The sequence below is a fragment of the Panthera tigris genome, chromosome B4 (assembly GCF_018350195.1).
Source record: "Panthera tigris isolate Pti1 chromosome B4, P.tigris_Pti1_mat1.1, whole genome shotgun sequence".
In the NCBI taxonomy this organism is placed as follows: Eukaryota; Metazoa; Chordata; class Mammalia; order Carnivora; family Felidae; genus Panthera; species Panthera tigris.
In genome coordinates this window covers 131,576,652-131,590,278 of record NC_056666.1, presented here as the reverse complement: position 1 = coordinate 131,590,278, position 13,627 = coordinate 131,576,652, and the positions used below count along the sequence as shown (strand labels likewise).

At 58.0% G+C, this 13,627-nt stretch overlaps 1 protein-coding gene across 1 annotated transcript in view; it reads right to left on the bottom strand.

Moving 5' to 3' along the window:
• Nucleotides 1-4,722: 4,722 nt before the first annotated feature.
• Nucleotides 4,723-13,627, bottom strand: part of TAB1 (TGF-beta activated kinase 1 (MAP3K7) binding protein 1) — a 33,037-nt gene continuing 24,132 nt past the window's right edge. The window contains exons 8-11 of the mRNA XM_042993304.1: nucleotides 11,602-11,746; nucleotides 9,815-10,037; nucleotides 8,611-8,767; nucleotides 4,723-6,535 (exon numbers count right to left, since the gene is read on the bottom strand). Coding sequence (XP_042849238.1) covers nucleotides 6,328-6,535; nucleotides 8,611-8,767; nucleotides 9,815-10,037; nucleotides 11,602-11,746 — 733 coding nt within the window. The 3' untranslated portion in view covers nucleotides 4,723-6,327. The remainder of the gene's footprint in view (nucleotides 6,536-8,610; nucleotides 8,768-9,814; nucleotides 10,038-11,601; nucleotides 11,747-13,627) is intronic.

Here is a 13,627-nt window from a genome sequence, read left to right as displayed (position 1 = left end):
GCTCCAGGCTCTGAGCCGTCAGCCCAGAGCCCGACGCAGGGCTCGAACTCACGAACTGTGAGATCGTGACCTGAGCTGAAGTCGGATGCTCAACCGACTGAGCCACCCAGGCGCCCCTCGTTTTACTTTTTAAAATGTGAGCCCCTGGAGAATCCAACATGGCATGTCTGACTTGCATTGTCTTCCTGCTGGATGCTTAACCTACCAGATTAATCCAGGTGCTTTCCCAGCCTAGAGGAGCCGCCTAGAGCTCAGAAGACTTGGCTGGTCCTCTTACTTATTTTTAATTGAGGTGAAGTTCACATAATATACAATTAACCATTTTATTTTATTTTATTTTATTTTATTTTATTTCATTTTTTTAATGTTTATTTTTGGGAGAGAGAGAGAGAGAGAGAGAAAGGAGCAGAGAGGGAGGGAGACCCAGAATCTGAAGCAAGCTCCAGGCTCTGAGCTGTCAGCACAGAGCCCGACGTGGGGCTCGAACCCACGAACCGTGAGATCATGACCTGAGCCGAAGTCAGTTGCTTAACTGCCTGAGCCATCCAGGCGCCCCAAGCCATTTTAAAGTATACAGTTGCAAGTGGCACTTAGCACAGTCACGGTGTTGGACCACCCCCACCTCTGTCCAGATTTCGACTTTCTCATCCCCTAGAAAAACACGCCCGTTAAATCATCACTCACCATTCTCTCCTCCCTCAGCCCCTGACAACCACTAACCTGCTTCCTGTCTCTGGATTTGCCTACTCTAGACACCTCATTTAAAAGGAATAATACAGTAGGTGACCTTTTAGGATCGCCTTCTCTCACTGTCCTCCGGGCTCATCCATGTCGGAGCAGGGGTCAGAACCTCAGTCCTTTTTATGGTTGACCACCACCCTGTCGTGTGGGTATGCCACCACGTGGGTGCCATCAGCTGCTGACGGATGACTGGGTCGTTTCTGCCGTAGCTACTTGAGTAACGCTGCAGCGGACGTTTGTGTATCCTTTCTGCGTGCTTGTATTGTTTTCATTTCCTGGGATTGCTGAGTCACATGCTAACGGCTGCTGCTTCTTGTCTTTTTATTTATTTTTATTAGTATTACTTTTTTAAATGGGAGATCAAGAAGATCCCTTTCCAATTTTTTTTTTTAATGTTTATTTATGTATTGTTGAGAGAGACAGAGCGCAAGCGGGGGAGGGGCAGAGAGAGAGGGAGACACAGAATCTGAAACAGGCTCCAGGCTCTGAGCTGTCAGCACAGAGCCCGATGCAGAGCTCGAACTCACAAACAGCGAGCTCATGACCTGAGCTGAAGTCGGATGCTCAACCGACGGAGCCACCCAGGCGCTCCAATAAATAATTTTAAATGCTGTTTTTGAAAAGAAAAAAAAAAAAAGTTGCTTTTGTAGTAAAAAAAAATTTTTGATATTATGAATTTGACTGCAGAATTCACCTATTCAAAATAAATCGAGACATCTAATTTGTTAGAAACCCCCAAGCTTGGGGGGTACTGGGGTGGGAGCAGTTTTCTATAAGGTAACGGTGTTTCCTGTAGAAAAATTCCAGAAGCTCTTCCCTAGGCAATTCATCTATGCTTCCACGTTCATCTGACACTTCTTAGACACTGCCTGTGAGGTGACTGAGGGAGAGTCTAGGGTGGAGGGGGCCGAGGGGGGTCTCAGGGCTGGGGGAGAGAGAGGAAGGAACGAAGCCTACGCTCCACACACTCCCGGCAGGTGCCAGGAGGCAGAAGGCGGGAGCTATGGAAGGTTCTTGAGCTCAGCCCTGTCTGGACCACAGGATGGCTTTGCTGAGGTGACAAGCATGGGAGCTTGATCACGGAAGGTGTGGAAACAGTCTGGGGCTCTGAGGCCCACCCTGTCCGTGCCCTGGCCCACTATGTGACCTGGGAGGAACAAAGGCAAGGTGCCAGACTGCACAACTGACCCACACGGCCTGGTGTCTGTCCTCTGACCTCCCTGAGGGTCTCAAAGGCAGGAATGGAGTCTGTGAACTCGTGTCACTATTCTTCAAAGCCGGCTGCCAGACACTGTGTCTGTCCTGGAGGAGGCCGCCCAGGCTCATGGAAATGTCAAGTGCCTGTCTTTGCTCTGGGCTGACATCACCTCTGTGTGGGAACAAAGCGCGTGCTCATGCCGAGCCTGTCTGGTTTGGCAGTGATCTGTGTTCTTGTTTGGTTTCAAAATAGGGGGCCCAGAAGGCAAAACCATGAAAGATGCCCTTGTTGGAAGAAATGTTCAGGAGCCCAGCTGATGGCCTCCCTCTGGGCTTTGGCTGAGAAGAGGCAAGAGTCACACACCCAGTCCCCAACGTCTGGGTTCCTAGGGGAGGCTGGAGGCCCCCCTGCTACCTGGGAAGCCCAGGTAGAGCCCTCATTATACGACTTTATCGTGGGGGGCGGGGAGTGGGGGGGAAAGGGGCAGCAATCTCGGCTAACGCTCTTGTAACACAGCGCAGTCCATTTCCACATTTGCCGGGAAGGGCCATTCTCACTTCTCATAGCTTTGGCGACTCAGCATGTCAGGCGATCTTATGAAGAAGTCGGTTGGATCCTCATATTACAGACGAGGAAACAGAGGCTCAGCATGAGCAAGCAACTTGTCCAAGGTCACGCAGGTCATCCCAAACTCATTTAACATACATGTGAGGGGCTCCTATGTGGCTGGCACTGACCTTGGGGCTCGGACCCAACGGAATAAGGTAGACAAAGCTCCCCCTCTCACAGCGTGGACATCTTCGTGGGTGAGAGAGACAACACAGGTAAACAAGCCAGAACGTCAAGAGTTTCTGTGAAGCGGATTAAACAGGGAGATGTGGCAGGATGTGGCTGGCGTGGGACCAGGGCAGGCCTCTGTCAGGAGGCAGCATTTGAGCTGAGGTCTGAATGACAGGAAGGAGCCAGCCGTGTAAAGAGCCCGATCAGGTGCGTTTCCCTAGGACGTTCCGGCAGCCCGAGTGGCCCCCGACGGGTCTCACTACCAGCGTCAGCAGCGGTGGGATCCCCTGCCAACAGGTGCATCGTGGAGTCGGCTCTGCGGTCCAGCTGCAGGGCCAGTCGGTGAGAACTCGAGGGACCAGATGAAGGCTGGAAACAGGAGAACAAATCCCAGTGAGGATGGCCCGAGACAGTCCACGGAGCTCCTGGTGTTGCCGGGTGTCCCCACTGCCTGCTCACCTGCCTCGGGTCCCGGGATGAACGGCAGCTCGCGAAGGCCTAGCTCTTCTGGTCTGATCCAGGCCAGAGCCCCAAACAAGCCTCAGTCTGTCCTGTGAGGGGACCAGATGTCTTCAAGGGACAGGTGGACACAGGCGGTGGCTGGGCTTTCTCTGGTTCTATTTGATCCAGGCCCCAGGGAAACAGTGCTCTCCCCAGTGAGGTGGTGGGGGGATGGTTAAAGGTCAAGGCTGGAGGGAGGGGGGGGCCCTGCTGGCTTGGCCCAGCGCCGGCCCTGGCCATCTGTCTGCCTTGTGCGTCAGCGCGGGCCTGCGGCCTCGCAGCTTTGCCTGGCTGCCCTGGTTCTCCTCCTGGAACTGACCCTTGCCGTTTCTGAAATCCTAAGATTCCTCAACTACCCCTCTCTGCTTCACGGCTTAATCCACCAAAGGGAACCGGGAGGCTGACCCGGTGCCCCTTTCGGCCCCAGGAGGCAGGTTCAAGTGGACTGAATGACACCGAGGGTGGGGAACAGGGAACACAAAGCCGGCAGAGGGCAGTGCCTTGCCCCCACTTCTGGGACGGAGCAGGTGCTACGAGAGACCCAGGGGCCTAGGGCTTGGCTAGGGCCACTTGTGGCAGGGATTAGGCCCACCTGTCTATGCCTCAGTCGCTCTGAGAGAAGGTACACACACCACCTCCCTCTCAGGGTGCTGGGCTGACACCGGCCTCCAGAAGGACTCGGGGGCCAGCAGTGCTATGGGCCTCCCGAGGGACAGCTGGAGAAGCTGAGGAGGGGGAGAGAGCCTGGAAGACGGTTCTGCAGGCTCTCGGCCCAGAGCCCCTTCCCGGCAGAGGGGCGGGGGCATCGGGAGCCTCAGACGCCACCATCTAAACCCTGACCTTTTGCTTTTGTTTCTAAGCAGACGCTCTTGTTAGAGGGGGAAGTTCTTAATTCCTATAAAGCAGGAAGAGGCCAGTATTTATGGAAAGTCCTCCACCCAAACAAAACCAAAACAAAGCAGAGCAACTCCCTGGATGTCCACGAACTGCTGACAGGGGGAGGGCAGTGTCCTAGTGACCTGCAGCTCTGTCGGCCACACCACTGCCCACAGGGCCTAGAGAACGGTCACCCTCTCCGGATGTGCGGGGACAGGGCTGCAGGACAACCTAGCGCTCTCCCCTTGGGCGGTGAGGCTGGCAGGCCGGGTCCCACCAGAAGGCTGGGCCTCGCACCTGCGCTCTGCCACCGCCCGGCAAGCGAGCTGGGGCCGCCGGCTGCCGACGGGGACGGGAGGCTCCACTTCTCGAGGCCGCGGCGACGGGAGGCCTCAGTAACTGCACTTTTTTTTTTAATTTTTATTTTTAGAGAAAGAGAGGGAGGGAGCAGGGGAGAGAGAATCTCAAGCGGGCTCCACGCTCACCACGAGGCCTGACGCAGGGCTTGATCCCACGGCCCCGGGATCAGGACCTGAGCCAAAATCAAGAGTCAGTTGCCCTACGGATGGCGCCAGCCCGGCGTCCCCGAAGCACTGTAAACGCATGTTGTGCAAAACCACCAGGAATAAAGGCATATCCTTTATTGCAGTAAAAAAGTGATTCTATTTCTAGAACCAAACAGCATCACAGAGACATTCCGAGGAGCCTGATGAGAAAAGAACGCTCTTTGTTCGCAAGCCCTTGTGTCACCTGCGCAACAGACACAGCTCCGTGGTCAGGGTCCCCGCCAAGAGGCGCCGGTCCTCCTCGGGCACGGCCCCCTCGGAAACTGCCCCCTGCCCCCCCCAGCGCAGCACCCTGGGCCCCGCTCGGCCGCGGGGAGCACCACAGAACGAGCAGGGCCTCGGCACTGGCCTCCGATCATCCGGAGTCCGGGCACCCTGGAGACCGCACGCGGCGGCGGTCCCTGGTGAGCTGGGTCTGGGGCGTCGTGGGCCAGGGGCCTGGGAGCCGGGGCAGGGCAGAGGGGTCCGGGGAGGCCTCAGACCCCGGAGAAAAGGTCTGAGTGCGGCTCCATCACCCACTGTGGGAGTCGGGAGGGCTGTGGGCCTCCTGCCTCCTCTTCCCCAAGCGGGGGGCGGCACTCCCGGCCCACAGCCCTGGCGGTGGCCTCTGCCCACCGACAGCAGAGAGCATGTGTGATACGGTCTCAGGGCCTGGGCCGGTCTGCTCCTGTCCCTAAGTGTCTGTCAAAGCGGTGCGTGTCTCTGAAGCCCTCGGTCACCCGCGGCAGCTGGTATCCAAAACCTCTTCCCTTCTGGAAGTGTTCCCCACTGTTCTTTCAAATGAGCCCCCAGGCCTGACTCGTGACCTGTTTTTTCCTTACAGCCGATAGAACTTGTCGTTGGTGGTAAAGCCGGCTAATTTTAGCAGCTCCCCGGTCCGGGGCCTTCCTCGGCCCGGGAAGGGAGACAGCAGAGCCAGCTCACCCCGACCCAGGGCCTCCCCGTTGCTGGAGGGGTCTGACGAGAGCGGCCACCGTCCCCGCTCGGTCTGCGCGCATCCTGCCCCCTCTGGGGGGCTCCTGTTGGATCAGTTCCCTCTCGTTCCTTTCCACCGGACCTGCCCCTGTGCAGGCCACCCCAGGCTCCCGGCGCTTCCCCTGGTCTCCCCGAACATTTGCCGCTGAAAACCCCCCGGGCAGGCCCAGGGACGGGGGCAGGCTTTGAAGGTGCAGATGCCAACCAGGGTTCCACGCCGGAGGCTGAAGAAGAAAGGGAGGGGGGGACACCGCCCACTGGTGAGGGGGCAGTCGCAGTGGCCACGGGCTCTTCCAGGGGAGGGTGGTGGCCTTGAGAAAGCCGTGGCTGCCGGGCTCGTGGCATGCAGGGTCGCAGGAGAACTCCCCACGCTCCGTCCCAAGTGGCGGGCTTGTGGGCCAGCGCGGCTCCTGCACTGAGCCAGTGTTCTGAGACCGCAGTGGTCCTGAGTCTGCCCGAGGAAGTGGCCTCCAGCCCTCTGTGCGGTGACAAGTCTGCACTGGTGCTCTCTCAGAGAATGTTCCCTGCAGCACCAAGCACTGTGGGCTGAGAGTATGGTGCAGGCTCAGGACCGGGCACACCGGCCCCCACGGGCACAGGCAAATGGTAGGAAAAGGACCATCCCGCCCCAGAGCTGGGCCCCCTTGCCCCCATGCAAGGTCCTGCGTGGGCCACATTCCCCGGTCAGGGCTATGGCGCCGTCATCACACTCTGCTCGCCATGGTCCACGCTCCAGAGACGGTAAAACTCGGCAAAGTCCACGTAGGGCTCGACCCGGCCATCCTCCCCGGGCGGGAGCGAGTGGGCAGGCCGGGAGCGGAAGAGGCCCCCGTCTGAGCTGGAGCTGCTGCTCTGGGTGTGCGTGTTGGTGGACTGCAGGGTCAGGGTCGGGCTCTGGCTGTGGGGACAGGGGAGACTCAGTCAGGGACCCTGGCTTCTACCCTACGACAGAGAGGCCCCTGCCTCAGCCGGCCCCTCAGGCCACAAGAGCCAGACCAGCTAGAGGTTCTTAGGAGCTACTGACAAAAAAAAAAAAAAAAATCAAATGTCTTTTCTAAGCTCTAGCTATAGGTGGCTACTTAAGTTAACTGGAATTTGGGGCACCTGGGTGGCTCAGTCGGTTGCAGGTCTGACTTCGGCTCAGGCCTGATCTCACGGTTCGGGAGTTCAAGCCCCAAGTCAGGCTCTGTGCTGACCGCTCAGAGCCTGGAACCTGCTTTGGATTCTGTGTCTTCCTCTCTCCCTCGCTCTGCTCTTCCCCCACTCGTGCTCTGTCTCTCTCTCTCAAAAGTAAACATTAAAGGGGTGCCTGGGTGGCTCAGTCGGTTAAGCATCAATTTCGGCTCAGGTCATTATCTCATGGTTCCTGAGCTCGAGCCCCGCGTCAGGCTCTGTGCTGACATCTTGGAGCCTGGAACCTGCTTCAGATTCTGTGTCTCCTTCTCTCTCTGCCCCTCCCCCACTCACACTGTGTCTCTCTCTCTCTCTCTCTCTCTGTGTGTCTCTCTCTCAAAAATAAACATTAAAAAAAAAAAAGTTAACTAGAACTTAATAGAATGGATCACCCGGTTCAAGGGCTTGATGGCCACACACCCTAGTGGCTCCCGTACAGGACACGGGACGTTCCCACCCTCAGAGCCGCACTGAGCTAGAGGGGGTCCATTCCAGCTTCTCCAGATCCCACTGATCACAGCCAGGAAGGATTCTTCTCCCAAAAAACTCACTCACTCCTTCTCTTCCTCACACTGGCTGGGTAGGGATGGGCCCCTGTCGTCAGAGCTCCCTGGGCAGCCCCCCCCCCCCCCCCCCCCCCCCCCCCCCCGTCACAGAACGCCTAACAGCCGGTATCACCTGCCCTCCCGCCCTCCTGCACACTCCCAGCACTGCCCAGCCCCCAGCACCAGCCCGCCCACAGTGGGCCCTGACTAGTGCTCAGATGCAGGGCCCCGAGGAGTCAGAGGTGCGGAAGGACGGCTGGCTCTCCCGCCTGCCCTGCGACCACTGCTATCACACTCTGCCTCTGTGGGCACCGCTCACCCTGCAGGGGTGAGGGGGCCCGCTCCAACACACTCGCGATGCCTGCCGCTCAGCAGCCCGGCAGGACCCCTGGGCGCACAGGGGTGGGAGCAGGGGCACGTGGGGGCGGGGAGATGGGAAGGCCCCCTGGGAGGCAGTGGCCACTCCCTCCCAAAGGGCCTTTCCGATTGGCCGCATCCTGCGAGTGGGCTGGCTGTGGCATCCCTGTTATTCTGTGCCGGGCTGGAATGTGGAAACCGGAGCCCTGGGTCCCCTGGCGGGGTGGGGGGTGGGGGTGTGGACATTCCACGGAAGTGGGGGGGGGAGGGACACCAGACCTGTGAGGCAGGTCTGTGGTGAGGAGGGGCCAGCCCACTCACCCCTGGGCTCCTGGCCTCCCGCTGCCTCCACCGCTCCCCCTGCTTTCAACTAGACAACTCCCTTTAAAGCTAAAATGAGACACTTCAGTCAGAGCACCGGCTCTGGCAAGCAGCAAGCCGGGACAGGCCAGACAATGTCCCCCAAGCACGACGCCACCGGGGAGGCAGACCTGCATCGCGTGCTCCAAGACGGGCAAAGATGAGAAAAGAGAAAAGAACAGAACCTTCCCATAAGTGAAAACTAATCTGTGGGACCCACAGGAAAACACGACCAGCGGGCTGCCTGCATCGGCGACCCGTCTCCTCCCAGCCCCCCTCATCTGCTCTGCCCCTGAACCTCCACCCCTCCCAGGCCCGGCTTCAGTGAGCTGTGGGAACCCGCAGGGCTGCGTCCTCCGGCCTCTACATCTGGGGGAAGCCCGGGGAAGGGGCCGGGGAATTTGAGAGGTACGGGACACTAGCGCACCCCACCCAACGTGGCTCGGCCGGGACTCGGCCCCACGGCCGTTCGTGTCCAGGTCCGAGGGCCCTCCCGGGAGGCGGGCCCGAGGGCGCCCGGGGTGAGGTGAGGGCTTACTTGGTGAGGGTGGGGGTGGCCTCATCCAGGGTGGAGGCGCTGTGGGCCCCATTGACCAGCTGGCCCTGGGAGGGCATGACGAGGGAGAGGGTCACGCTGGTCTTGCTGGTGCTCTGGGCGCTGGAGTACGGCACGGACACGGGATACACGCGGCCTCCTGTAGCTCAGAGAGAGAGAGAGCAGTGGGCTGCAGGCAGCAGCTGGGGGCGGGGGGGATCCCTGGGGTGGTGGGAACAGGGCTACTGCAGGGCCTAATAGGAACAGCGTCTGAGGGGCCGAGGAGGGAGGCTTGGCTCTCTGCCCCTTGGGACAGCGAAGGGACGTCTGTCTCACGGCAGACTCTTCCAGGCGGGCAGGGGGATCCTCTCGGCAACAAAGCACGGCCGCTGCTCAAAGCGGGAAGAGTGAGTGCCGAGCAGGCTCAAGGAAAGGGTTACTGCCTGGCTTCCCACGACGCTTTCAGCCAGCCAAGGGGTAGGCTAAGGTCGGCCCAATGAAAATATGGTTGCAATAACAACAAGCTAGAGAACACTCCAGTAACCCCAGTGTCCGTGGGAGAACAAATCCATCTGTGCTGCCTGCGCGCTAAGGCTGGCTCGTTTCAAAAAAGAAAAGGAAGCGCAGCCCCTAGGAACCGATGGTCGTGACACTGAGCAGCGCTGGGAGAGACACAAAAAAGAACCACCGCCTCTCTTCCCGAGCGAGCCCACTGCAGAATTACAAAGGCAGAAAAGAAAGCATCTCGCCCCACCCCCGACACTGTCCAGGGTCAGAGCCAGGTTTCGGGGTACCCTCTGACCACAGGCCTGACCTCGCCTCTGTCTCTTCCTTCTAGAACCTCAGTTCTTCAGTAGAAGGGATGCCATCTGTCTCTAGGGTTTTAGGGACTAAAGGAACTACATGGGTAGAGTGCCAGGCACACACCAGTGGCAGCCGTCACCCCTGTTATGTGGCTTCGAGGCTTGGCAAAGTGCTTGTCCACACACTCAGGTCTTTAGGAGGTAGGCGGGCAGGTGCTATAATCCACATTCACAGGCAAAAGGGAAAAAAAAAAAGCTGAACTCAGCTCGGAGAGGCTTAAAGTCAGAGAGCCCGGATTGTAGCCAGGCCAGGCCTCTGGCTCCGTGTCCACTGCCGGCAGCAAAGCCCCCCACAGCCCCAGCCGGCTTCCTCCCACGGCCTCCTGTCCACGCTGTGCGCATACCTGGGGCCGGGGACGCTGCGGGCTGGCTCATCTCGCCTAGTGGGTAGCCGAAGTTCCTCACCAGCAAGGTCATGTCCTCGTGCCTGGGGCAGAACTTGGCACGCTCCCCGCCACTGGCAAAGGTGTCGCCGTGGATGCGCTTCACCCGGTCCACCACGGCCTGGGCCACCGCATCCAGGGAAGTCTGCTTGGCGAACTCAGTGTCGATCATGGCGGCGATCTCCTGGAGGAGGGGGGTGAACCTGGTGAGGAGTGGGGTGGGGCCCCTGGACTGTGGGCCACAACTCCAGAGCCTAATCAGGATGCTTACGGGGCATCAGCCAAACAGGTGAAGGAAGTCACCACCAGTCAAGCCTGTAAGCCGAGCTTTTCAAGGTATTCAGGATAATTCTTCTGGAACTTTCTCATTAGTAAAGGTGTGACCTTGTGATTTCTCCGAGTATTGGCCTCCACACCAAAACAATGGGGGCTAATGTCCACCTCGCTACGTTTTTAAGGGAATTAAAAAACACAATGGATGGGAGGACATTCTGGAGACCACTAAAAAGTGCCGTATGAATTGTCGTTATTACTAAGCTTCCTTTCCTGGAACTTACTGTAGGCTACGATATGCCGTTTATACTAGAAAGTGGGAATACAGAGTGAAGGTGGGCCCTGTCCTCAGAGAAATCCACTATCCAGTTTTTTCTAGAACCCAGCAAAAGCCACTAGATAATTCTATGGCAAAAACCAAAACTAAAAAATCACACTGACAATAAGATCACAAACACAAACTCCTCTACGGGATGGCTGGCCAGAGTCTCTTAGAAGTAAAGTAGGGGGGCTGGGGCAGGTCACAGAAAATGACTGAGCCCCAGCCGGTGTGGGCTCGGCTCTGTCGCTGTCACTTCAGGCAAGACCCTGAACTCTGTGAGCCCCAAGTTCCTTGCCTCAGTGTGTCAGTGAGCCCCTGCCTCCTGTGTTACAAGGCTACTGGCAGGGACGATAAGACAAAACAGGTGAAAAATCTTGAACACGGGTTATCAGGAGACAGGCATGAGTTTTCCGCGTGATTTTTAATTAAAAAGGACAAAGTAGAAAAGATTACTTTCCTATAGGAATTACAAATGGAAGGAGAAACACAGCCTGAATTTACTATCCAAGGTCAGGTAAAGGCAGCCTCCCTGCAAAACCATCCTGAAGTGACTGTCTCAAAGCCATGCTTTAGTGACAACGATCTGACACGTGTGTTCCAAGTGCAGCGAAAATAAGCAGCTCCCACTGGCTGGGGAACCTATCACACCTGGCCCTCAACACAATCCCCAAAAGCTAGGTGTTATCACCCCATCTCGGAGATGAGAAGCAAACTATAATCCGGGGGCACAGCTCAGAGGGGAGGGAAGGGGAGGGAGGGGAGGGGGCCGAGGGAGGCTGAGGCACAGGCCACACCCCTCTGGGCTCTCGTCCTCCGTCCAGGGCCCTTCCCAGACAGACTTCAGAACAATTTGCCCATGGACATTCACTTCCTTCTCTCCCTCTTCCCTTCCGGCTGTGCTCAGCGCCGTGGGGACCGACCCTGCTTCAAGCCCAGAACAAGCACAGCTTTGGGTGGGACGGGTGTTCTTGGAGCTCTGAGCCTTTTCTCCCCCCGGCTTTGAATGCAGAGAAGCTGTCCAGGGCTGGCATTCGAGAGCTAGAGCTCTGGGTCCCGAAGCACTTTGGAGCCAAGCAGAAGGGCTGGCTGGGCCCCCGGGGGAGCTTGCCACCCTGCGGGCCGGCTGGCAGGGCTCTGCCTGGGCCCGGCTCACCTGGTTGGCCTGCCCAGGCCCGTGGGCTGCCTCCAGGGCCTTGTACAGCCCCTCCGACATCAGCACCAGGAAGCCGGTCACCCCCTCCAGGGGCTGTGCACCGTGGATCTCGGGTTCTGCAATGATAGGCTTGGACTTGGCGGCACTGTAGGAAGAGAGTTGGGGGAGAGCTGTGCTCAGAAGGGCCCTCAGAGGACATTTTTCTGCTAAGGGCAAGAATCTACCCAGAATGTAAACTAAAACGCACATCTGACAAGAGGAAAAGAAACAGGAAAGAGAAAACCAGGAAAACAGACCTGTCTTCTGAGGGTGTCTTAAAGGAAAAGCTCTGAGGGCCAGGAAAGCGAGTGGGGCAGCTGGGTCAGGACAGCGAAGGTCGGGCACCCACTCCCGACCCTGGTCGACATCTCCTGTCCACAGAGCCTGTGCAGTGGCAGTGAGGACGGCGAGAGGGGGTGGATCGCTTTCAGAAGCCCACTCCTCCTGGGCTCCTCCAGAACAAGTATCCCAGCCGACTCAGATGCCACGTACGCGTCCCCCCCGCACTGGGACCCTTAACGGAGGCGCTGGCAGAGTCAGCGAATGTCACAGAACTCTAACACGTGCGTGTGCGCACGGAGCCAAGCAGAAGGGTTCCCGGCAACGGCACTCAGAGGAGCAAAGTCTGGAAACGTCCTGGGAGCCCATGAGTAGGGGCCGGTGAGGTGAGCGCTGATGCAGCCACACTCTGGGACTCCGCAGCCCACACCCCGCCCTCAGGGACAGAGCAGCGGCCCCCGTCAGGGAATAAGTGAGGTGCGGCGCTCTGGAAAGCAGATGCCAGCACTTGGGGGTGCTTTAAAAAGGATGCTTTCGGGGCGCCTGGGTGGCTCAGTCGGTTAAGCGTCCGACTTCGGCTCAGGTCATGATCTCTCAGTCTGTGAGATCGAGCCCCGCGTCAGGCTCTGTGCTGACAGCTCAGCGCCTGGAGCCTGCTTCGGATGCTGTGTCTCCCTGTCTCTCTGCTCCTGCCCTGCTCATGCGCTCTCTCTCTCAAAAATAAACATTAAAAAGGATGCTTGCCCCGTCCATGCGCACACACACGCGCACGCACACACACACACACGCACATGTGCACGTGGACACGATACACAAGAAACCAGCAGCTTCTGGGAAGGAGTCCGGCCTTGCGGCGGGAGGAAAACTTACTTTTCATTGTATACCCTTGGTGCTATTTGAATTGTTCTAAACTACATGTGTACCTTCCAATTAAGCAAACAGAACTCCTAAGCAAACAGAACCCCACAAATCAGAGACAAAAGTTTCCAAACTCAATTGCCTAAATTTGGTGAGAGTAAGGAGTTTTAATTCCTGCCTTCTGGGCCACGACGAGCCTGGCTCTGACGCCAGGGTGTTTGGTATGATTCCCCCATGGCTCCCCCATCAAATACTGCGATGGCAACACACACACACACACACAAGCCTATTTTCCCAGTCAATGTTGAAGACGTTGCTCTGGATTCAGGAGGCCTGGGTTCGAGTCCTGCCTCGGCCCCCTGCTAGCCCTGTGACCAGGCAGGCTACCATTTCCGCACAAGAACACAGCTTTGGGACAACAAGCTCACGAGACCTGAGTAGGGACTGAGTAAGAACGCACGTAAAGAGCTGGGCACAGGCTTGGTACAATGAAGGCCCATGATCACCATCGCGGCCCATCTGCTGCTACGAGCACTGGGTGGCACCCACAAGGGCAGTGTCCTCCGAGGGCTGTGTCCAATTTGTCTCACACCTCTGCCCCGGCCCCAGCCACGGACAGCACTGACCAGCAGGTCTTTGGTCCGTCCCTATCCACACCAGGCAGCTCGTGCCAACACTGGCCTCTTGTGTCAGGCCCTGTGGCATTGGTCGCCACGCTTGGCTTTGACCCAGCTCCCCAACACGACCCAGTGTGATAACCCTGCTTGTAACCAGAGTCCGGACACCAAGATAAGGGCCTGAGCTTAGGATCCCCACCGTAAGTTCCCGCTTTGCTGCTCCTGGCAGCACC